Genomic DNA, 22,742 nt, shown 5'->3' with positions numbered 1-22,742 from the left:
ACCTCTCCCACAGTAGAAGACTTCCAAGTCTCCATGAGTCAAAAACCTTGTAGCAAGTTTAAAACCATGAATCATGCCTGTTCGCAATGACTTTTTGTATACCGGCCAAGATAGAAACACGGATAAAGTCGTATTGGGAGCCAGAGCTAAGAGTTCCAGATTGCATGGTTTGATTTATAGCTATACTACTGTGCTCGGTGGAAAACATACAGTATGTCTTATAATTTGTTAATTGTATTCCCCTTCAAAACTTTTTATCTTGTGTCTGCTTAGTAAGAATTTGATATACGCTACATGGCCCAAAGTATGTGGACTCCTGAAAATTACACCCAGATGTGATTGTTGAAAATGTTCTCCTCAACCATGGGCATAATGCCGTTTGGGGCTTTTGCAGCTTTCAAAACTTCCGGGAAGAATTTGAAGACTAGTTGCGGAGATTGAGGTCGGCATATTGAGGTACAATTGTGAACAAAAATCAGGTTATGGTCAAAATGGATGAATATTGCATAATGACTGTTTTACTACTTGGGCCTTGTTGTGGTGCTTGACTTTGGACTTTTGTGGAATAACTTGAGACTTTAACATGAAGAATTGTTCAATTCCACTAGCCCAAACCATAACAATCTGATATGAACAATAAAAAATAAGAAAATGGAATTAGCAACATACTTTTTAAACGTCTAAAATATCTTCAATAAAATCTTCATTGCACTATAAAAAAAATGAGGTAATAAGGATACGCTAAACTAAAATTAGCGTGTGCTATGAATCCCAAGGGTTGTGGTGGATCTGTGGCCTTCAGAACATTACATGTTCATTTGTTAGGTAAAAGCCCCTACAATTCAGAATACAAGGCCCTTGAGCATAATAAGAAGAAGAAGAAAACACACCGATTTGTATTTCACTTTTTGTTGAACCGGTTGAACCACCTCATAAAACACATATTTACTGCAGCTGCCAAAACACAAATGACACATTGATGTTAGTAAACAGCCTACATGTGACATCCCTTGTGGGGATAATGCTCATTGGTAGGAATTTTAGCGCCATCATGCGACAAGTAAGGGATAATGGAGCATAACTGGCAACCCCTACGTACTTGACGTAAAAGCAGACGGAAGTGGAAGTTGCCCATTTCCAATATGTCTGCTGGCGTCTTCCCACTCTGAACAAAACAAGACTCGTGGAGAATGGCAGACGGGGGAGTTGACGAGCTTTCGCAGCTTGAATATTTGTCGTTGGTGTCCAAGGTCTGCACGGAGCTTGACAACCATTTGGGGATAAGTGATAAAGATTTAGGTGAGTATTTTGGGCACCAAACGAACTATTCCCGCTAACCCACTAGCTACCTGACGCTAACTAGCTAGCTGTTATTAGCTAGCAACCTTGTTATCATTAAACTGTACACTGGCTTGTATTCCAATATTCGTTATAGGTTTTTGTTCGGGACTCTTGCCACGTAAACCGTAACTTGAAGTGGGCTTTTAGCAGCAAACTACCATTGTGATAATTTCGTTTTAGTAGAGTTGGCTATCTTGACTGTTAACTTATTCATTTGTCAATTGTTGTCATTTTTTGCAGCTGAATTTGTCATCGACCTTGCTGAAAAACAGCCGGTGTTCGATGGCTTTAAAGCTCTTTTGCTCCAAAATGGAGCCGAATTCACAGTAAGTTAAGCTAACAGTCATTACACGTTGTAAGTTAGCATAGATATCCAGCGCTAGCCAATTTGTACGTGGTAACTAATCGGGTTGGTTCCCGTTTTTGTTGTGTTCATTGTAGGATTCTCTCATCGGTAATTTGCTCAGGCTCATCCAGACAATGCGTCCTCCATCGAAAGCATCTATGAGTAAAGGTGAGGTTATGTAATCTATTCTTTTTAAAGGATACCCAAATCTTCCTGACGTCCACACCTGACATGCAATACATTACACGTTGGCAAAAAGCTGAGTTGCCAATATTTACATTCAATAGCTGATTTATCAATTTGCTGTAATCAAATACATCAACTAAACCTATTTACCTCGAAAAAGCAACATTTTAGTAAACATACACATAAAGAATAATGTGTATCATTCACTTACATCTAGGGCTGCAACAAACGACTAATTTGATAATCGATTAATCTATCGATTAATGAAACTATTAATCGATTATTCGGATTGTTAAGGTTTTAACTGTACTACTACTTATATTGATACTGCTTATCGATCCAGTCCTTTTAACGATAGTATTAACAGTTCTTTTGACAAGAAATACGGTAAACTAACTAAACAAATTGTGAACAAAACTAACATCGCTTTTTATTTGAATTAAATGCATAATATTTCACATCAAAAGAAACAACAATGTTTTAACAAATCATATTAAATAATGTGATGACAGAACTGTAAACAGAATAGCTGAAACTTTAACAAAATAAATAACTCTGTTACCTCTAATCATTAACCTATGTTTTTATAACTGAGTTAACTCTGTGTGTTGCTGCTAGCATACATAACACCTGACGTGGAAACGTTACTCGTGGACGGGGCTACAGAGCTGCTAGAAAGACAGTGGAACCCGGTGCATTCCTCCGTCTGGATCTGGAGCACTTTTGCTAAATGTTTAGACAAATTGCTCGTGTTACCGCCCTTACATGCTAAACTCTTATTGCACCTTTGGTAACGAGCATTGTCCACATCGAGACGGCTAAAGTTTAACGAGACCTCGGAGCTCGTTCTCTCCGCCATCTCCTCCGTGTGTGTGTGTGTGTGTGTGTGTGTGTGTGTGTGTGTGTGTGTGTGTGTGTGTGTGTGTGTGTGTGTGTGTGTGTGTGTGTGTGTGTGTGTGTGTGTGTGTGTGTGTGTGTGTGTGGTGTGTGTGTGTGTGTGTGTGTGTGTGTGTGTGTGTGTGTGTGTGTGTGTGTGTGTGTGTGTGTGTGTGTGTGTGTGTGTGTGTGTGTGGTGTTGTGTGTGTGTGTGTGTGTGTGTGTGTGTGTGTGTGTGTGTGTGTGTGTGTGTGTGTGTGTGTGTGTGTGTGTGTGTGTGTGTGTGTGTGTGTGTGTGTGTGTGTGTGTGTGTGTGTGTGTGTGTGTGTGTGTGTGTGTGTGTGTGTGTTGCATGTAGCAGCTGCATGTGTGTGTAAACTGCCCCACCCCCTTGCAAGCAGGCGGGGGAGAGAGCTCGCGTCTGAATTGGGAAGATCGAAAATACATTATAGACGCATTTTGTAGTCATATTGCATATTAGAAACGGAGTTGGCAACACTAAGACTGCGATATAATGTTTATGTAGCAATAATACATATGACATATGTTTTAAATGTCTCCTGTACCGATAAAAAAGAGCGATAACGTTGGAGCTTAACGGGGTGTAGAACACATGTGATGACGTCACCAACGAATCGACGACTGAATTAGTTGCCAACTAATTTGGTAATCGATTAGTTGTTGCACCCCTACTTACATCTTGTTCACATTGTTTTAATATATAGCTACTAGGGGTGTAACGGTTCACAAACATTTCGGTTCGGTACGTACCTCGGTTTTTAGGTCACGGTTCGGTTCGGTACGTTTTCGGTACAGCAGAAAAAATTATCACAAAACATAACATATTTTTTAAAAATTATTATTAAACTGTGAATAATGTATTCACTCAAATAAATACAAAATATAATAAAATAAACATTAAGGTGCAGCTTTTCGATGAACTGAAATAATCTGTATTTGTACTGTACTGTACTAGTACCTAAGCAGCCAGTTTGACATTAGGACTTGCTTGTCATTTCATGTTTTTTTAAAGAAAGATGAACTTGTCCACATTGCTTGCCGAAAGGGCAGATCAGCTGGCACTAACAATGTCTCCTGCCGTGGAGAACACCCTCTCGCTAGGGACAGAGGTAGTAGCAGACACAGCCAGGTAGCGCTTTGCTAACATGGCAACATAAGGATATTTGCCGTTTGTGATAGCTTTGGCTCGGTCTGAAGTTTTTGCGAGTGGTGGAGGCTTAAATGCTAGCGGGAGTTGGGTTTGCACTTCAGTCATTTGGTACCGGTGATATTCACGTTCGGGTGATGCCTTTTCAAATGAGTGTGCAAGTTTGATGTATTGCCAGCCGCGTAACCAATGTTAGTTGAACAATGCCGACAAACAGCTTTGGTTCAGTCCACCTGTCTTTGTCCGTCATCCTTGTACGTAACTGCGAAACCAAAATGTTCCCCAACCGGAGACTTCAATGATGCTGGAGGATTTTCGAGCTCAACTTTATCTGCGTTCGCCATTTCGACAGTTCCTTAAATTACTGACTACATTTGAACGCATCCCTCTGACCAGCTCGTCCAATGAAATGACTTGCTCGCTCTATGACGCGTTGAACACAATGGGAGCAAATTACTCTGAATGCTGCGACGCAGCACCTGAGATTACTTCCAAGAAGTTGTTCACGTTCTCAATTTTTTACGTTTAAAGTTATATTTGTTCGGTACACACGTGTACCGAACCGAAGGGCCCGTACCGAATAATTTCGGTACGTGTACCGTTACACCCCTAATAGCTACATGTGTGTACTTCCCTTGTACAATGCTATATTGAAAAACCTTTATGTATTTCTCCCTTGCCTATAATCCACAATACAATTTAATGAATAACGTTTAATTTTCAGCAACTGAAGCTTTGGCCAAGCCGAAGACAGAAAAGGACAAGCTGAAAGAGCTGTTTCCTGCGTTGTGTAGAGCAAATGAGCCAGTGCCAAAGGTACGTTACTCCAACACATTATTTTACGAGCTATAACTTTGACTTGTAATCCCACTAACTATTTATGCTGTGCAACATTGTTGTTATTATTATAAACAATTGACACTATTCTGCCATGTGTGTTCACCGCCTATATGCCATTTACTGTAAATACAATTAATTACAATGGAAAACTGAAAAATATGTAAACTGGTGAAATGTGATGCCAATTGTTTTTGTATAATTGACTTTCTTAGAAGATACTTGACGAAGATGATGTGAAAGTAGCTGCTGATGTCATGAAAGAGCTGGAGATGTTTATGCCCAGTGTGAGTGGAACAGAAACCAAAAGCAGCAAGAGCAGGTGAGACGACCGAGGACACAGGTCACATTTGGAAGTGTGAAATGGAGATTGTACATGTTACTGATGTTGCTTTAAGTCTAGAGAACAAAACGCAACATCCACCATCTATACTAGGGATCGACCGATATGGCTTTTTCAAGGCCGATACCGATTATTAGTAATCAAGGAGACCGATAACCGATATTTGGAACCGATATACATTTGCAGTAAAAAAAAAAAGAATAACAAACTCAAACACAACTTCTTTGAAATGCGTTTAAGCATAGCCTATATTATGTTTAATTAACTTTTAAACATCTTACAACTGGTTTCCTCTCTGTGCCCTTTTCTTTAGTGCAGCCATCTGCAATGAGTTAGAGAGACAAGAAGTGGGGCTGCAGGCTGACATGCTTAACTAACAATAATGCTTAATTTATTATATCTGTCTAGCATAAAATCCCAATAAGCTGCTAGCAACTGCAAAACACTAGTGCTAGCTAATGTTTTGCAAACTATTAAAAGTGAGGCTATTACAGTAGACCTAACGTTAGTCTAGTAGCCTCGCTTCTAATATTTTGCTAAACATTTGGAAAATCTTCAGTAATAGCATATCAGATAGCACTGTGGGCGGGATATTGCTCGTGTACACAGAGTGGTGACTGCAGCCAGAGAAACGGCCGCATCAGAGCCAAAGTTTTATCGGCAATTTGATTTAAAAAAAAAAAAAGACCGATAATCGGTCAAATGCGGAATATCGGTCGACCCCTAGTCTATACTATCACATTCATCGTGTGATTTCAACTTTTTAGTGACATGTTATAGTGGCTTGTGATCTCTACTTTTTTTAACATTTCATACTTTGTTTTGCAGGTCAGAAAAGAGCAGACGCCAAAGCCGAAGTCGCAGCAGAAGCAGAGACCGGGACAGACACAGAGATAGAGACCGGGATCACGACAGAGACCGGGATCGGGACAGGAAGAGACGGCATCGCTCAAGGTCCAGGTCGCGCTCCAGAGACCACGATCGCCACCGAGATAGAGATAGAGAAGGAGATCGTGGAAAAAGAAGAGACAAATCTGTCCGCAGGTCTGAGCGCTCACCTAGTCCCAAGAAAGACCAAGACAAAGACAAAGACTCTGAGCGCTGGCAAGACAAACACGTGGACCGCCCACCACCTGAGGAGCCTTCTGTCGGTGACATATACAACGGCAAAATCACCAGTATCATGCAGTTTGGATGCTTTGTTCAGCTGGAGGGACTACGGTTAGTATAAAGTCTCCGGAGTGCAACATTGACTTTAATCTCAGGTGGCAGCTCAATTTACTGGCTACCTCGCTGCAATTAATTCTGTAAATATATTGCAACTGCTCAGATCTGTGCTCTGTTTGCATATGCATTCCATGATGTAAGATCTACCATAAGATATCGGGAAGCTGCTGCATATTTCAATCTGTAAATTCTTCTATTAAAGTCAATCATATGTTTCCTTGTATGCAGGAAACGATGGGAGGGGTTGGTCCATATCTCCGAGCTGCGCCGAGAGGGCCGTGTGGCCAACGTTGCTGATGTTGTCAGCAAAGGCCAAAGAGTCAAGATCAAGGTGCTCTCATTCACCGGCTCCAAGACCAGCCTTAGTATGAAGGTAAGCAGAACGCACCACAAATTATTAAACTGAAATCTGTTAATGGTAAGCACAGGTAGGATAAATGGATTGAACTGTTGGGAGGCGTGTGGCGCAGCGGCCTAGTGCGTTGGTGTTGGGACCAGGGGGTCACAGGTTCAAATCCCACTTCAGTCTGCATGTCGTTGTGTCCCTGGGACACTTCACCTCAAATTGCTCCTGTAGGGATTGCCCACAGTATTGAGTATGTAAGTCGCTTTGGATAAAAGCGTCTAACAAGTAACATGTAATGTAACTGTGTGTCTGGAGAATACTAAAAGAATATTACCGTTACCGCACTTTTTTTTTTCTTCACACCACTAATTATTTTAACGTGCGATTAACGCATGTGTATTTGTCCTCGGCCCGCCCCGTAGTTTCAGAGCCCAAAGGCTTGATGTTGTTGTTGTTAGTTGGATGGTGGGAGATAAAAAAAAAAGGTGTTTTTAAACAGCAAGCCAAGCACACAGCTGATGCTGTCAGCCCCGCTCCTGCCGCTCGCTTGCGGCAGACCACGCTTGAAAGTTTGCCGTGGAGACGCCTGGACAACAACAGCGATAGCTAAATGGGTGGCTACAGCTTAACATTGTGAAGGACGAGGGGCTGCGTTAGATAATTCGGATCGCATCCAACGTGTCGACTGCACATCACAGCACATTATTTTGACCCACAGTGGGAACGTCTCATGCTTTGACTGAAGATGAAGACAGAGGAGCGACATTTCGGCGACAACTGTAAACAGGCTTGTCTGTTTGAGCAACTGGCTCAGTGCAGAGAAGTAGTGTTAATTTCGTCAGCTATTTTTTTTTATTTAGTCTTAGTCCTGTGTTACATTTTCGTTTTAGTCACCTTCATCCTGTTTTTATCAAGTTTTAGTCGACTAAAAGTCTGAGCATTTTAGTCTTATTTTAGTCAATGAAAACTAATTATTTGAGTCTACTTTTTGTCAATGAAAACTGTTAAGTCTTTTTTAGTCATCAGATTATATAGAACATTTCAGTTAAACTAGTCTAGCCAAAACCAATAATTTGTCATTTTAGTCAAACGTATTTCACAATAAGATTATATCTTGTCCTTATTTGATGAAAAACACAGGTTGAATGATTAAGAAAGCAGCTTTGCAGAGAGTATCTGGTCAGGTTTGTGGTGTTTCTACCAGCTGTGCCACATTGCTTCCCTTCTGATAAAACAATGCATTTGCTTTTTTTCTACGCCTCATTGTAGCGAAAATGGGCCCTAATATCACGTTGTTTCTTTCTCCCAAGCAGTGTGGCTTTAGACTTGTTCGTTGTCAGTCATTTTGACGGACAGGATTGTAACATTTCCGTCATAATCCATTATTACCCGTCGAGTGCACAATTTATCACTCACTCGCGCTGACGGGGGGGGGGGGGTATTCGGTTAATGCGAGTGCGACTACTATTCCCAAGCCCTGTTGTTGCCATTTTATTTTCTGTTAAATAAGGTTAGTTAGACCATGAGTTGAGTCTTCCTGACAGTTCATATTGTGCCGCTGCCCGGTGTAATTCAAATGTACCGCCGCGTGCAGTACAGACACACAGCTGCTGCAGCACCGGAAATGAAAATGTTGGGAGAACAACTGACAGAGATGTTAAGTTATCTTTGATAATATTTCATCAACGAAAGTAAAGAGAGATTTTGGCATAGTTTTTATTTAGTAAACTACATTTCGTCACTTTTCGTCAACGATATTGCATGATGATTTCGTTACAGTTATTGTTTACTGCCGTCGGTGCCGTCTCGTTTTCGTCATGGAAAAAAGGGTCGTTGACGAACATATTTCGTCATAGTTTTAGTCAACGAAATTAACACTACAGAGAAGTAGACAGGGTTGGGAGAGAGTGTACGAGAGAGAGGTTCCAGGTTGTTATTTTCAATACAACAACCTCTGAACAATGACAAATATTCAGGAGAATATTTGTCATTGTTCAAATGATAATACAAACATTTGCATAAAGCATATTTGTCCGCTCGTATGTTGATAAGAGTATTACAAACTCGAAAAATATTCCTCTAAGGTACATTTAGAACAGATAAAAAATGTTCGATTAATTTTCCATTAACTATGGACATCATCGCGGTTAAATATTTGTAATTGACTTACAGCCCTAATTTTTTTATTTCTTTGTGTTTGAAAATGTAGATCTTGATACCAGCATTGCTTCTTAATAGATTTGTTTTATAATTGAATCTGATATTGCATTTATGTCAGAGTAGGTAATTGTTGGAGCCAGAAAGTCATTATCATTTATATGAGCGATTAAGCTGCTCCGAACAGTTTTTTTTTTTTAATGAGATATTTGGAGAGGATATTGGGAATCATTATGTTTTATCATCAGAGGATCTCCTCACAGGCAGGACTGGAGTCTCCCTGCATTTTCATTATGTTAATAGCCTAATGTTTTACTCCTTTTTTGCCAGGATGTGGACCAGGAGACAGGAGAAGACCTGAACCCCAACAGGAGGAGGAATGTGGGCCCTGATGGAGGGGATGAGATCTCAATGAGGAACCCCGACCGGCCAAGCAACCTGAACCTCAACCTGGGCCACGTCCCCGAAATGGAGCAGGACGACACCCTGGAGCGCAAGAGGCTCACCAAGATCTCTGACCCGGAGAAGTGGGAGATCAAACAGGTGGCTCTATACACTAAGGATTTCTGCACACACCAAGTTAAAGGAGCTGCTTCCCTTTTGCTCATTTTCATCACATGCTAATAATCGTTCTTGTTTTTTGCTCTCAGATGATTGCTGCCAATGTCTTGTCTAAAGAAGAGTTCCCTGATTTTGATGACGAGACAGGAATTCTTCCTAAAGTTGATGATGAAGAGGGTAAGAAAGTTCTTCTTTTTTTTTTATCCAACACATTAGAAACATCCTTTTTTAAATGTGTGTTTTTTTTATTTAAAGAAAACAAACGGGGCTTATCCTGTATAAAATAAATGACTGTTAAGTTCCTTTTTAAAGCTGTACAAAAGATTAAAAGATTTTGACATGAATATTGTCTGTGCATGCTTCCTCTTAAATATTTGATCAGGGTATATCATTTAGAATTCTCTCTTATTGACGTTAGTATTGTTTGTCCACCTCTTAGGTGGATTTCCATTAAATTGGTTAGAAACACTGGGGATACCTAGAGAATAAATTGGTAATCCCTTAACTTTTCATGAAGCCTCAATCACATTTTAATCCGTCCAATACTTTGGTTTATGACCAATTACCTGCCAAACTAATAATATTCCCATTTGCCTCAATTGTGCTTTGTGTTGGCATGCTAACACACTAAATAAAAGTATACCTCAGAATGTTAGCATGCCACTGTTATTGTTTAGCTCATAGCATCACTGTGCCTAAGGAAAGCCTCTCAGAGACTAGCATGGATGCACACTCCCAGACCTCTATTTAACTTTATAAATAATAAGTTTTGATGAGTTGACTCCTCTTACATTGACCTTGTTCTCTGCCATTCAGATGAAGATTTGGAAATTGAGCTGGTTGAAGAAGAACCCCCATTCCTGAGGGGACACACCAAGCAGAGCATGGACATGAGCCCTGTCAAGATTGTCAAGGTACGGCCTATGCAGAACATATTATCACACGTCATGACACAGAGATCGGACAGTTAGGCTCTGTTTACACAGAAACAAAAACGAACAGAATTCAATATCAAAAAAGTCTTCCGTCCACACGCAATCGGCTGAATAAACGTGTCCGTCCACACAAGACCGCTCAACCCGCTGTAGTACATATGCCAGGCCTGTAAGTGGCGCTGTACTTCCGCCACAAAATACACCAAAAGCAGGGAAGAAGACAGGGCTCTGGCTGTTTCGGCGGCCTCTGTTTCTCTTTTTCTCCCTCCCCGAGGCGAGCGTGTGCTCCTGCTGTAAAAGGCCGGTGCACCGCACCCACTGCCACTAACTCTGAGCCTGGCTCCCGAGCAGGACGTTCAACTCCCCCGGTAGTCCACCAGCAGATGAAAAACACCCACCTCTCCGCCTCTTCCAAGGGACGAGGGAACCGTGTGGCAGAGTTTCCGTTAGAATGTTTTTCTGCCGGTCAACATGTCCGTTAAAGTTTAAATCTTCAGGACAAAATTAGAAAAGTGCCGGTCAAAGGTATTCTTTGTTATTTATTGAGCTTTAAAACAAAGTCTTCAGCATATTTTACCGGTCATAGTCCGGTAATTACCGGCTAACGGGAACTCTGCCGTGCGGGGGGTTCTGCTGGAGGTCCCTGTGGGTGCAGTGTCCTGCGAGATACCGGGACCTGGCTCGGAACACTGTTGTTGGCGAAACACATCAGCAATGACTAGGGTGAGCGGGAGAGGCGGGGCTATGGCATATAGGGCGTACACACGGCGCCGTTTGACCCCCTAGAGCGTTCCGTCTGCAGATCTACCCACCTTGGGACCCGTTATCGTTTGAGGTTCGGTTACGGCCTCGTGTGAACGAACCGTCTATACCAGGGGTCTTCAACTAAAATTCAACGAGGTCCAGTTAGAGCAAATCTCCCCATGCAAAGGTCCGGAACATCAAAATGTCTAACTTGCTTCATGAATTAGTGTGATATATATTGAAGTGACCTGTAGCTTTATCAACGTCTGCATGTAATCAACAACTGACTGCCAATCAAATAAAGAAAGTACAATTCAAAAACAACAATTTATTGTCAATTAACATTGAATTATACAGATATACAGTAAATACTGTGGATATGTATAATGTTCCTCTCGGGCTGCATTTACAAATAAAATAGAGAAAATAAATAAAATAGCTTTTGAAAATATGTGCATCTTAAAAGTGCTTAATTTTAGATAAATAAAATAAAGTGTAGCAGCAGCTTGAGAGTCCCTTTTTCTTTGTTAACCGTTTCATATCAGACGATTGTAGAACAATATCAGTCTTTACACATCATAACAATTTAACAGTTTTAAAGTTTCTCTTTCTTTCCCTCTTATATTGCAGTCCTCGCTCACTTTTTAAAAAAAATTCAGTGTAAGAATTGAGCTCGACTTTTTTGTTACTGTCATATAGTATTTTATACCTGTTTTTCATTTAGTCTCATTAATAACTATAATGATCATATCAAGGTGTGCCTTAACCTCACTGAGCTGAGGTTATTTGAGCATCTCAGGAGAGAGCTCTCTTCTACCTGGTTGTAGAAAAGCGCTTTAAATTCGTTAGCATAGCTAGCTAACCAGATGCTAATAACAACAGATCGCCACTGTGCTTACAACAGGGTTCGTACGGTCATTGAAAACCTGGAAAAGTCATGGAATTTCAAAATGCAAATTCCAGGCCCTGGAAAAGTTATGGAAAACAATATTTTTCCCAAAGTTTTGGAAAAGTCATGGAAATGTAACTAAAGTTGCGTTTAATTTACATTTTATCTAATCGCCGAAATAATCTGCGGTCGCCAGCTGTTATGTGCCATCATGACGCACATGGTGTTATTTTTTAATATATGAAGCGCGAGCTGTGTGCTCGAGTCTTCCTGCCTGTCGGCTGCACTCTGCTGCTCCGGGATGAAGGTCAGCTACATTATCTACGGTACGTTCGTTAACTGTGCGGAGTCACTGTGGCACAGACTCCTCCGCTGGTGAACAGCTGTTAGAACGGGCCATTCAGGTGTTCAGAGCAGAGCGGCAGAGCTGATGTGAACTGAAACGTTTTTCTGTCGCAATATTATTTAAGGAATCGTTGAGCTAGCTAGCATACATTGTCACTATCTGCTAACGTTAGCTTTAGCCTTCGTTTTCTAATCGTTTTTTTCATAGGCTATAAACAGAGGTGGTATAAGGATAGATATTGTACTAGAATAAAAGTAGAAGTACTCAGGTCTTGTTCTTGAGTAAAAGTAGAAGTACTCAGATCTTGTACTTGAGTAAAAGTAGAAGTACTCAGATCTTGTAGTCAAAGTAGAAGTACTCAGATCTTGTACTTGAGTAAAAGTAGAATTACTCGGGTCTTGTACTTGAGTAAAAGTAGAAGTACTCAGATCTTGTACTTAATTAAAAGTAGAAGTACTCAGATATTGTAGTCAAAGTAGAAGTACTCAGATCTTGTACTTGAGTAAAAGTAGAAGTACTCAGGTCTTGTACTTGAGTAAAAGTAGAAGTACCAGAGTGTAGGAATACTCTGTTACAGTAAAGGTCCTGCATTCAAAATGTTCCTCAAGTGAAAGTAGAAAAGTATTCTCATCAAAATATAGTGAAAGTAGCGACAGTAAAAGTAGTCGTTGTGCAGATTGGTCCATTTCAGAATAATATATATGATATGTTTTATAATGATTGATCATGAAAGTGTTCTCAAAGCTGGTGAAGGTGCAGCTAGTCTGAAGTACTTTGTAGACTGCAGGGTAGCTGGTGGATTTACTCCAGGTGGAACTAAAGTCTGATTCAACACTTGATTATATTTCACATCATTCATCCACATCTGTGAAGTAACTGAAGCTATTAAATACATGCAGTGGAGGAGAAGTACACCATGTACCTCTGAACTGTAGAGGAGTAGAAGTACACAGTAGCAAAACATTGAAATATATATCTCAAAATTGTACCCACGTATAGTACTTGTTGAGTTTATGAACTTAGTTACTTTACACCAGTGGCTATAAAGATAGAAAGACTAAGCCTTGCACAGAGGCATGAAAATACATTTTCAAAATGCTCAACAGTGCTGCCAAAATGATAAACTGACTGCTACACAATTAAAATGAATGCTTTTATATATGTCTATTAGATGTGACTCTATGGCGTTTCTGTTATTATTAACGCTGCTGCTTTAGTTGTTCCGACTGCTAAAATCCTGTTATTCCTAATTTTAAAGCCGATATTCCGTGGGGTCGGGGGTTCGGATCCTTGTCACCTTTTTCATACCTGATAAGTTTGCATCCCTGACTACAGTTGCTTTAGCGTGTAGAAGCTAGTAAGCCTACTATTTGACTTGTTTTAGATAGGCACAACATGTTTCATATGCAAACCTTATTTTCCTGTTCCATGTTAAAATAAACCATTTTCAGTCGTAATTTTCTTTTGGTCATGGAAAATGAGGTAAAGGTCATGGAAAAGTCATTGAAAATCATTGGTGAAAAAGTGTATGAATGAACCCTGTTACAACTAAAAGACACAGCCACGCAAACACTGCGGCATGTGTACGGCTCCTTATGGGTATTGCAATATTTTAAGGGCTGGAGCGGCGTTCCGCTGCTCTCTGTCAGCACTCCTTTCAGACGAGACATATACCACGTGAAGACACGTTACGCTCGTGTTGTGTTCAAGGAACCTGTCCTTGGCCAGGAAAAACAGGCACCCCCCCCAACGAAAACTCTTCGGTTCTCCACGAATTACACAAGTCACCCAAATCAGCGTTAAAAAAGCGGGAGGTGCCGAAATATCCCCTATTAATGTATTGATTATAGCTCCGGGTCCGTATAGGTCTGGGTCCGGACCGCGGTCCGCCTGTTGCCGACCCCTGGTCTATATGATAGAGAACTGTAGCAGATAACACCCGTTCCGTCTCCGTGTAAACGGGGCCTTACATTTAGACCTACTTTTTACTGTTCAGCGTCAGACGTGTGAGCTTTTAAAACGACAACATTTGCAGTGACTTTAAATGTACATAGCTTTGATGGCTTAACCAAATGAAATTATTAATAATAATAATAATAATAATACATGGGACTTTTATAGCGCTTTTCATGAAACTCAATTGTTTCCCTCTGCCCGTAGAATCCAGATGGCTCTCTGTCTCAAGCGGCCATGATGCAGAGCGCTCTGGCTAAGGAGAGGCGGGAGCTGAAGCAGGCGGCGCGGGAGGCAGAGATGGACTCCATCCCCATGGGGCTGAATAAACATTGGGTGGACCCGCTGCCAGACGGTAAGAAATCCATTAGATGTGCACATTAAGTTATTTCTACCTCACTGTTTGATGAATCACACTTCAGCCTCAACATCAGTATATGCAATAAAAACCCAGCTTGAGATTAGCATATTGATCATTTTAACTTCTGTCTTTAGATCTATTTAAGTTTTTATTTATATCCAAACAATATCTGAGTGTGTTAAAAGAAATGTCTTCAGTTTTATCTTTGCCCCTCTTTATGAAAACCCCAGCCCGGTCTGTGTCAGAAATGAGACGTTGCCTCATGGCAGGCAGCAGCCCTCAGGCCTGCCAGGGCTGGAGATGCTATCTGGCTTCCTGCAGACCCATATCTGGCCGGATGGAATGATCTTGCCATGCTTCGTGGTCCTTGTATCCCCTCCATGGCCCCAGGTGGTCCACACTGTTTCCAATAGTGGGCATTTTCCTGCCATAACCATGTAGATGTAGCTACAGAGTTAAAGTTCAGTTAAGTAAATGGTCGCCAGGCGCAAAAGTGATTTAAAAAAAGCATCGGTGTATAAATTGGAGCAGATTTAGCTTAATCTGGGAGGACATGCTGCCATTGTAACACTTATTTTCTGTGCAATACACACCCTTGATATGACCGCTTATCCTTTTCACTTGCAACAAACCAACACGTTTTCATCATTATCAATCACAATTATGTTCCTCTTTCCCAGTTGACGGCAGGCAGATTGCAGCTAACATGAGAGGTATTGGCATGATGCCTAACGACATCCCAGAGTGGAAGAAGCATGCCTTTGGAGGCAACAAGGCCTCCTATGGTAAGAAGACCGCGATGTCCATCCTGGAGCAGAGGGAGAGTCTGCCCATCTACAAGCTGAAGGAGCAGCTCATTCAGGTTGGTCCTAGTCTTCAAATATAAACCTAAAGGGAGACTTTTCCAAAATGTAATTGAAAGATTCACATGGGAGTTCATAATTCAGACTGATTTAGGTTCTGTTGAAAATGTGGTTGTCATTTATCAAGCAGATGTTGATGAAAACATCTGCTAAATGCAAATTAGCAGATATCTTTAGTTTGATTTGCTGCTTTCTGCTGCTGAACTGTGAACAATCCCTTCAGAAATGTGTGTTCTTTTCTCAATATCAAATGTCGGGGAAAGTGAGTACAGCAATTCGAGGGCTAGCTTTTCAAATGTACTGCTTTTCAAAAAATCTGCCACAGGCTGTTCATGACAACCAGATCCTGATTGTGATTGGAGAGACAGGGTCCGGTAAGACCACGCAGATCACTCAGTACCTGGCAGAGGCCGGCTACACCACCAGGGGGAAGATCGGCTGCACGCAGCCCCGTCGTGTGGCCGCCATGTCCGTGGCCAAGAGGGTCTCTGAGGAGTACGGCTGCTGTCTAGGACAAGAGGTCAGTGATCCTACATGTTTTGTGTTATCATTTGGTAATTATGCTGATAGTATTTTTTTCATGGCTAAACCGAATAGTTTGAGGCTTCGTTGATGTAAAAAAAATTGTGCTTAACTCATTTTTTTATGTAGTGTTTGGCAAATAAATATTTATATTAATGTAGCAGCAATCTTACCAGCACCATCAATAAAGGCTCTAGCACTATTAAAGTATCTACACACTATCAAGCCTCTTTCATATTCATTTATTCAAATAAAAAAATAAGTTTTAGGTGAATTTTGATGACAGCTTTGAATATAATAAAAGCAGCATGAACCTATATTTGTTAAATGAATCTAAACGAGGCGAATATAATTCTTCTTTTGCTCCAGGTAGGTTACACCATCCGTTTCGAGGACTGCACCAGCCCTGAGACAGTCATCAAGTACATGACGGACGGTATGCTGCTGAGAGAGTGTCTCATCGATTCTGAGCTGGGCCAGTACGCCATCATCATGTTGGACGAAGCTCACGAGAGGACAATCCACACTGATGTGCTTTTTGGTTTGCTCAAGAAGGTAAGCCGCATGAGAATAGAGACGTTTGGGGTAGACATAAGTAAAGAAGATGCTGAGTGTTTCTTGTCCTTCTCAGACTGTAATGAAACGCACAGACATGAAGCTGATCGTAACATCAGCCACACTGGACGCCGTGAAGTTCTCTCAGTATTTCTATGAAGCGCCCATCTTCACCATCCCAGGAAGAACTTACCCAGTGGAGGTTCTCTACACCAAGGAGCCTGAGACGGACTACCTGGATGCCAGTCTCATCACTGTCATGCAGATCCATCTGACTGAACCTCCAGGTATGATTTTTTAAAATCTTTAAAACGTTCTTTAAACCAGGTAGACCTAGTCCATGTCATAATCCAACGTTCTCCCTGTTCTTTATCCAGGGGACGTCCTGGTGTTTCTGACGGGACAGGAAGAGATCGACACTGCTTGTGAGATCCTGTACGAGAGAATGAAGTCCCTGGGTCCCGATGTTCCTGAACTGATCATTCTGCCAGTCTATTCTGCCCTGCCCAGTGAGATGCAGACCAGGATCTTTGACCCTGCACCCCCCGGCAGCAGAAAGGTGTCTTTTATTTGACAGTAACAATTAAAAACGCTTTGCATTTGCCTATCTACTATCTTATGCGCTACTTTCTGTGTTTTCCCAGAATGTGGAATAACCCTTTTTTCTCCCCTTAGGTTGTCATTGCCACAAACATTGCAGAGACATCTCTGACCATCGATGGAATCTACTACGTGGTGGATCCTGGCTTTGTGAAGCAGAAAGTGTACAACTCAAAGACCGGCATCGACCAGCTGGTGGTGACACCCATCTCACAGGTGACAATATATCTATGATGTACTTGATATTGCTGGGGAGGAAAGCTAAATGTGTTCTGCTATTCAGAAAATGTAATTGAAGCAATTGGCGATCTTACTGAATTGTTTTGTTTTTTTAATGTATTTCCAGGCGCAGGCCAAGCAGAGGGCGGGTCGAGCCGGCAGGACGGGCCCCGGGAAGACCTACAGGCTCTACACTGAGAGGGCCTACAGGGACGAGATGCTGACCACCAACGTGCCGGAGATCCAGAGAACCAACTTGGCCAGTACTGTGCTCTCTCTGAAGGTAAGCAGTCATTCTGCAGCCAACATGTTATTCTTACTTTGAACCCTAAACAAAATGTAATCTTTGTGTACAAATGTTTGTGACTACTTTTCCTTCCACTGGTTAGAAGCTGGTCATTCTTTTAATTTACTTTTTCTAAATTTATTTCATTTATTGTGTCATTGATCATATTACACATTTCACTTGTAAGTGTTTATGGAGGTGATTTTAATAAACAGTGAAGCAACACTTTAGTAGCGATGTAGCAGGGCATATTGTGTAAGTTAACTTGAAAATAAGTTCAACTCCCACTTTTTGGGTTCCTAAATTAAATGTTCCACATACTCAACATTTATCTAAGTAATCATGGTTTTAAGTGTTCATCAAAGAAAATACGCATATCTCTTTTTTATACAAGTTGGCGAAGCAACAGCCTTCAAGAACCGCATTTCAACTTTCTCAGCCCTTAAGGCGAGACACGGCAGGCAAAAACATCATTTTTCAAGTACTGGTCAATTTTGAGAATTTGTGCTATTTTGATTCCATAACATGTTTTCTTTCAGGCTTTTGGAAGGACAACGTACAAAATACACATTTAAGTATTTATTTTATTTTACTATAGTTTGTCTATTTGCGTCTGTATATTTCTCCTAAATTCACCAAAAGTCAGCATTCTAACGTAACATAAAGTACCGCGACCACTGTGTGCACCATGTCAACAGAGATATCGTTGGAAAGCTCCGTCTCTCCTGCACAATCTCATTGGATCCAAATATGGTCATTTCCTTCGTATCAGCAACCAATCGTGAAAGTACAATGGGGTCTTAAGAAACAAAATCTCATTGGCTGGTGTCAATTTCTGACAACGTGATTCGTTCAGATGCGTCACGTGGTGTGCTAAAACACTTCCTGGTTAGCTTTCCACTAGAAATTTAAATCTCAAAATGGCGAAAAAAACGTTCACAGAGAAGACGACAACAATTTTCACTTGCACGAAGCAAGGTTATACAAAAAACAAATGACCCCAAACATGAAATACCTTCACGGAATGCGTCGATGCGCAAGCTATCATCCAAAGAACAGGAGGGTTTAGCTAGCGCCTCACAGCAATCTTTAAAGGTCATTTTCTCAAAATGAGTTTTTTCTCCTACTCCGAGTTCGAAATGTCAACTTCAGTAGCACGTACATACACCAAACATTCCAGTTATATTCCTAACAATATTATGAAGGCTTTTACAGAAGGGTTTGTTCATATACCATTCATAGCCTGAATTATACAACATTGTATACCTAAATACATGGCGAAAATTGATATTGAAATCCCTTCTGTAAAAGCCTTAGATACTAATATGACTACAAAATGAAACAAGAATTTTGAGCCTGGCTTTATCCAAAGTTCAGATTTTGGTTCCTGAAATGTGTTACAATATGTGCATATTTAATGAGATAATGGAGCATTTGCATATTTAAACATGCTATTTCAGAAAACTTGTAATACAAAAAACAATTGCCTTATTGTAAGTAATTAACTGGAGAAATATCTAGCTGATATCTTTAAGTTAAAAAAAGTACCCTATTCACCTGGGGTGTCTCGCCTTAAGGTTTGAATTAAAAGCGAAAACATAATACATTTGTGTTTTCCCTCTTCTTATATTTATATTTCCTCTCCAGGCCATGGGCATCAACGACCTCCTGTCCTTTGACTTCATGGACGCTCCTCCCATGGAGACGCTGATCACAGCTATGGAGCAGCTGTACACTCTGGGAGCGCTGGATGATGAAGGCCTACTCACACGCCTGGGGAGACGGGTGAGGGATGCTTTTACTGCCACGATGAAAAGAATACATCTGCATCGAATCACATTTGTGCAGTTTGAATAAACACATAACGCGTCATTGTGCGGTCTATTTTGCCCTTCATTTAATTTGTATTATTGTTTCAACTATTTCTGACTTTTCTTTCTCTGCATCTGTCTTTTAGATGGCGGAGTTTCCTCTGGAGCCCATGCTGTGTAAGATGCTGATCATGTCCGTCCATCTGGGCTGCAGTGAAGAGATGCTCACCATCGTCTCCATGCTGTCTGTGCAGAACGTCTTCTACAGACCTAAGGTATGTCTTTGGCTTGAATAAAATCATTTAACCTGTGTCGGAATGTTTCTTATGAAGGCCCTGGTTCTCATAAATAGTAAATGGATATTAAAACAAAATATATATGCTGAGCTCTACAGCTTGATGTTTATTAGGGATGCTCCGATCGATCGGCCGATACTCACTCTCTGCCGATCGATTGGTGCTCTCTAAAAATGCCGATCTCATGACTTAAAATACATGAGACTTTTCTCTGTGCGCGGCAAAACAAGCTCGCCAAAATGGCTTCACCGGCCTGGCAGTATTTTAAGGTGTCCGAAAAAGACAGCAAAATAGCGGTATGCAACGTGTGTGAAACAGAAATCCTGCAGCTCCACCCGCTGTGACGGACCGGTGAGCGGAGCAACACACACACACACACACACACACACACACACACACACACACACACACACACACAAAGAGTTAGCCCTAACACACTTGGCCATTTTATCTACCTCTGGAACAAGCTAATCTGGTTATACATATATTAATTCCTCACTGTCGGGTCACTCATTACTGGATCAGTGAGCTGCATGAGGCGATACTGACGGGCTGTCGAAAGAGAGTGGGAGGGAGAGGAAAAGAGAGCGCTTCCGCTCATTTCTCCCGTGTTATTATCCAAAGTTAATGTAAACTTGAATAATGTACTTCATTTGAATGTAACAATTATGTTGGTTGTTGTTTGTGGAAGCGCCAGTGAATGAGCCCCATTAACTGAGTTTTAAATGGAAGATCCCCATAGGCCCCGCCCACTCGATCGGATCAGCTATCGGCTGATACTGGTTCTGGCGATTGTCCCCAAAATTGGCGATCGGAGCATCCCTAATGTTTATCATGTATAACTTAGTGTATCTCTGTTTCATCCGTTAAAGGACAAGCAGGCCTTGGCTGACCAGAAGAAGGCGAAGTTTCACCAGCCTGAGGGAGACCACCTGACCCTGCTGGCTGTCTACAACTCCTGGAAGAACAACAAGTTCTCCAACCCCTGGTGTTATGAGAACTTCATCCAGGCTCGCTCCCTGCGCAGAGGCCAGGACATCCGCAAGCAGATGCTGGGTATCATGGACAGGTATGAAGTACTGGCAGAACCACTATACATGCCAACACGTGAATCTTCAATATCATTAAAGGAACGTTTTGGGGTTTTCATGTCCAAAATTGGGACGAACAGACAGGGGTACTGTCAGGGAAGCCTGACAATGTTCCACTGTAGGCGTGGGGGGGTAGCAGCACATTTATGCTCATAAAAAAATGATATAATTTAGGGTAGGCTATATTTAGAATTAATTTCTGATGTACCTTTGCAATAGGTAACTCAAGCTGTTATCTTTTCTCTCTCCAAAGGCACCAGACACTGTTGACAATTGTAATTTTACCTTGCACATCAAAAGAGTTGCTGGCTATTGCTGATTATTCTGTACATGTTAATGTTTGACTTTGTTGAAACTTGTACTTACACTTTTTAAATACACCAAAGCTACACAATAATGCAAAGTAAGCGATTTCAGTGGACCAATAACTCCTGTGTTCTGAAAGTAAAAATAACAGTTTTTGTCAGTAGTTGTGTGGCTTTGAAGAGGGCAAAAACATTAGCTTCTCTACCTTGTCAGAAAGGGCGGTATATAACGCACACTTTTATTTATTTAATGCATTTTTTAGGTGGCGAATAGACATTTCTCTGCTGCCCCATCCGCAGCAGTACATTACTTAGCTTTTGTGTTGATACTCCTGTCTACTACCAGGAGCATATCCACTATCTGTAGTAAATATTACACTAAGGACACAAATCTCAACTAAAAGAACAATCTAAACTAGATAAAAAATCTCTTGTTTCTCATGAACCTCCAACATGCTCTCCCCTCCTCAGACATAAACTGGACGTGGTATCTTGTGGTAAAGCCACAGTCCGGGTCCAGAAAGCCATCTGCAGTGGCTTCTTCAGGAACGCCGCCAAAAAGGATCCTCAGGAGGGTTACCGCACCCTTATAGACCAACAAGTTGTTTACATCCACCCCTCCAGTGCTCTGTTCAACCGCCAGCCTGAGTGGTAAGACAAAAAGATAATCGCAACTTTTTGTATTAGTCACGCAAGAAATAAATAAATATTTTTTAAATGTATTTCCAAATGTGAAAACGGCCATGTGACGTCTTGCCTCTGTTATCCTCAGGGTTGTGTACCATGAGTTGGTGCTGACCACCAAGGAGTACATGCGGGAGGTGACCACCATCGACCCCCGCTGGCTGGTGGAGTTTTCTCCAGCCTTCTTCAAAGTGTCAGATCCCACGCGCCTCAGCAAGCAGAAGAAACAACAGCGCCTCGAGCCTCTGTACAACCGCTACGAGGAACCCAACGCCTGGAGAATCTCCCGAGCCTTTAGGCGCCGTTAGAGCGTGTGACGTCACAAACGCAGAACAAAAATGTTTTTATGACAAGGTCAGATGTGTCGACCAGTCCCTGGTGGTAGATGTTTTATCATCACTGCTTCAAGCTGTGTATTCACTCCTACTTTTACATGTGTACACATTGTACATCTTCTCTCAGAAGGTCCTAGAATAACCTGCTTGGGTGGGGGTTTCATTATTTTAGGAAAGTTGGAGTTATTAACTTCTCGTAGCACTAATACTGGAACTTAAAGAACATCCATATCTGTCCTGTTAGTAAGTGGTTTTAAAGTTCATCTTCTATGGGGAGATTCTGCAAAACAGTGGACTATTTATTTTTGGAAGAGTAAATTGTTATCGCATAACGTCATGCCTTAATTCGACCTAAACGAATAGTAATAGACTTTTTGTTTCCATAGTAAATATTTTCCAGGCCAAAAGGATTGAACCGAGTAAATGTTAGATAGATTTTGTACTTAACCTTGGACAATTGTATCCCACTTGTCTGTATCTGAGGTGTTGCTTTGCTATACTTGCAACTGTAACTTGAAAATGTTTCCTCCATTAAAATGCAAACAACATTTCAACCCTA

General features: G+C 41.3%; 1 protein-coding gene across 1 annotated transcript; it reads left to right on the top strand.

The window, feature by feature from the left end:
* The first annotated feature begins 1,114 nt into the window (after window positions 1–1,114).
* LOC117464687 (ATP-dependent RNA helicase DHX8) lies at window positions 1,115–22,742 on the top strand. The gene is made up of 23 exons (XM_034107258.1): window positions 1,115–1,299; window positions 1,582–1,667; window positions 1,783–1,855; window positions 4,642–4,733; window positions 4,970–5,076; window positions 5,926–6,318; window positions 6,553–6,697; window positions 9,158–9,370; window positions 9,478–9,565; window positions 10,205–10,302; window positions 14,463–14,610; window positions 15,297–15,478; window positions 15,805–15,999; window positions 16,371–16,556; window positions 16,633–16,843; window positions 16,934–17,115; window positions 17,232–17,372; window positions 17,503–17,658; window positions 19,309–19,446; window positions 19,619–19,747; window positions 20,641–20,837; window positions 21,636–21,815; window positions 21,937–22,742. The coding sequence occupies exons 1-23, from the start codon at window positions 1,191–1,193 to the stop codon at window positions 22,154–22,156; spliced, it is 3,669 nt and encodes a 1,222-aa protein (XP_033963149.1). The 5' UTR covers window positions 1,115–1,190; the 3' UTR covers window positions 22,157–22,742.

This window comes from Pseudochaenichthys georgianus, chromosome 19 (assembly GCF_902827115.2).
Source record: "Pseudochaenichthys georgianus chromosome 19, fPseGeo1.2, whole genome shotgun sequence".
NCBI lineage: Eukaryota > Metazoa > Chordata > Actinopteri > Perciformes > Channichthyidae > Pseudochaenichthys > Pseudochaenichthys georgianus.
The sequence above is the reverse complement of the archived record's forward strand: the minus strand, read 5'-3'. Positions and strand labels throughout refer to the sequence as shown.

Coding starts and splice junctions, on each gene's coding strand:
- LOC117464687 (XM_034107258.1), top strand. CDS start 1,191: ATGGCAGACGGGGGAGTTGACGAGCTTTCGCAGCTTGAATATTTGTCG. Junction 1,856..4,641: donor GAAAGCATCTATGAGTAAAG/GTGAGGTTATGT, acceptor TTTAATTTTCAG/CAACTGAAGCTTTGGCCAAG. Junction 9,371..9,477: donor AGAAGTGGGAGATCAAACAG/GTGGCTCTATAC, acceptor TTTTGCTCTCAG/ATGATTGCTGCCAATGTCTT.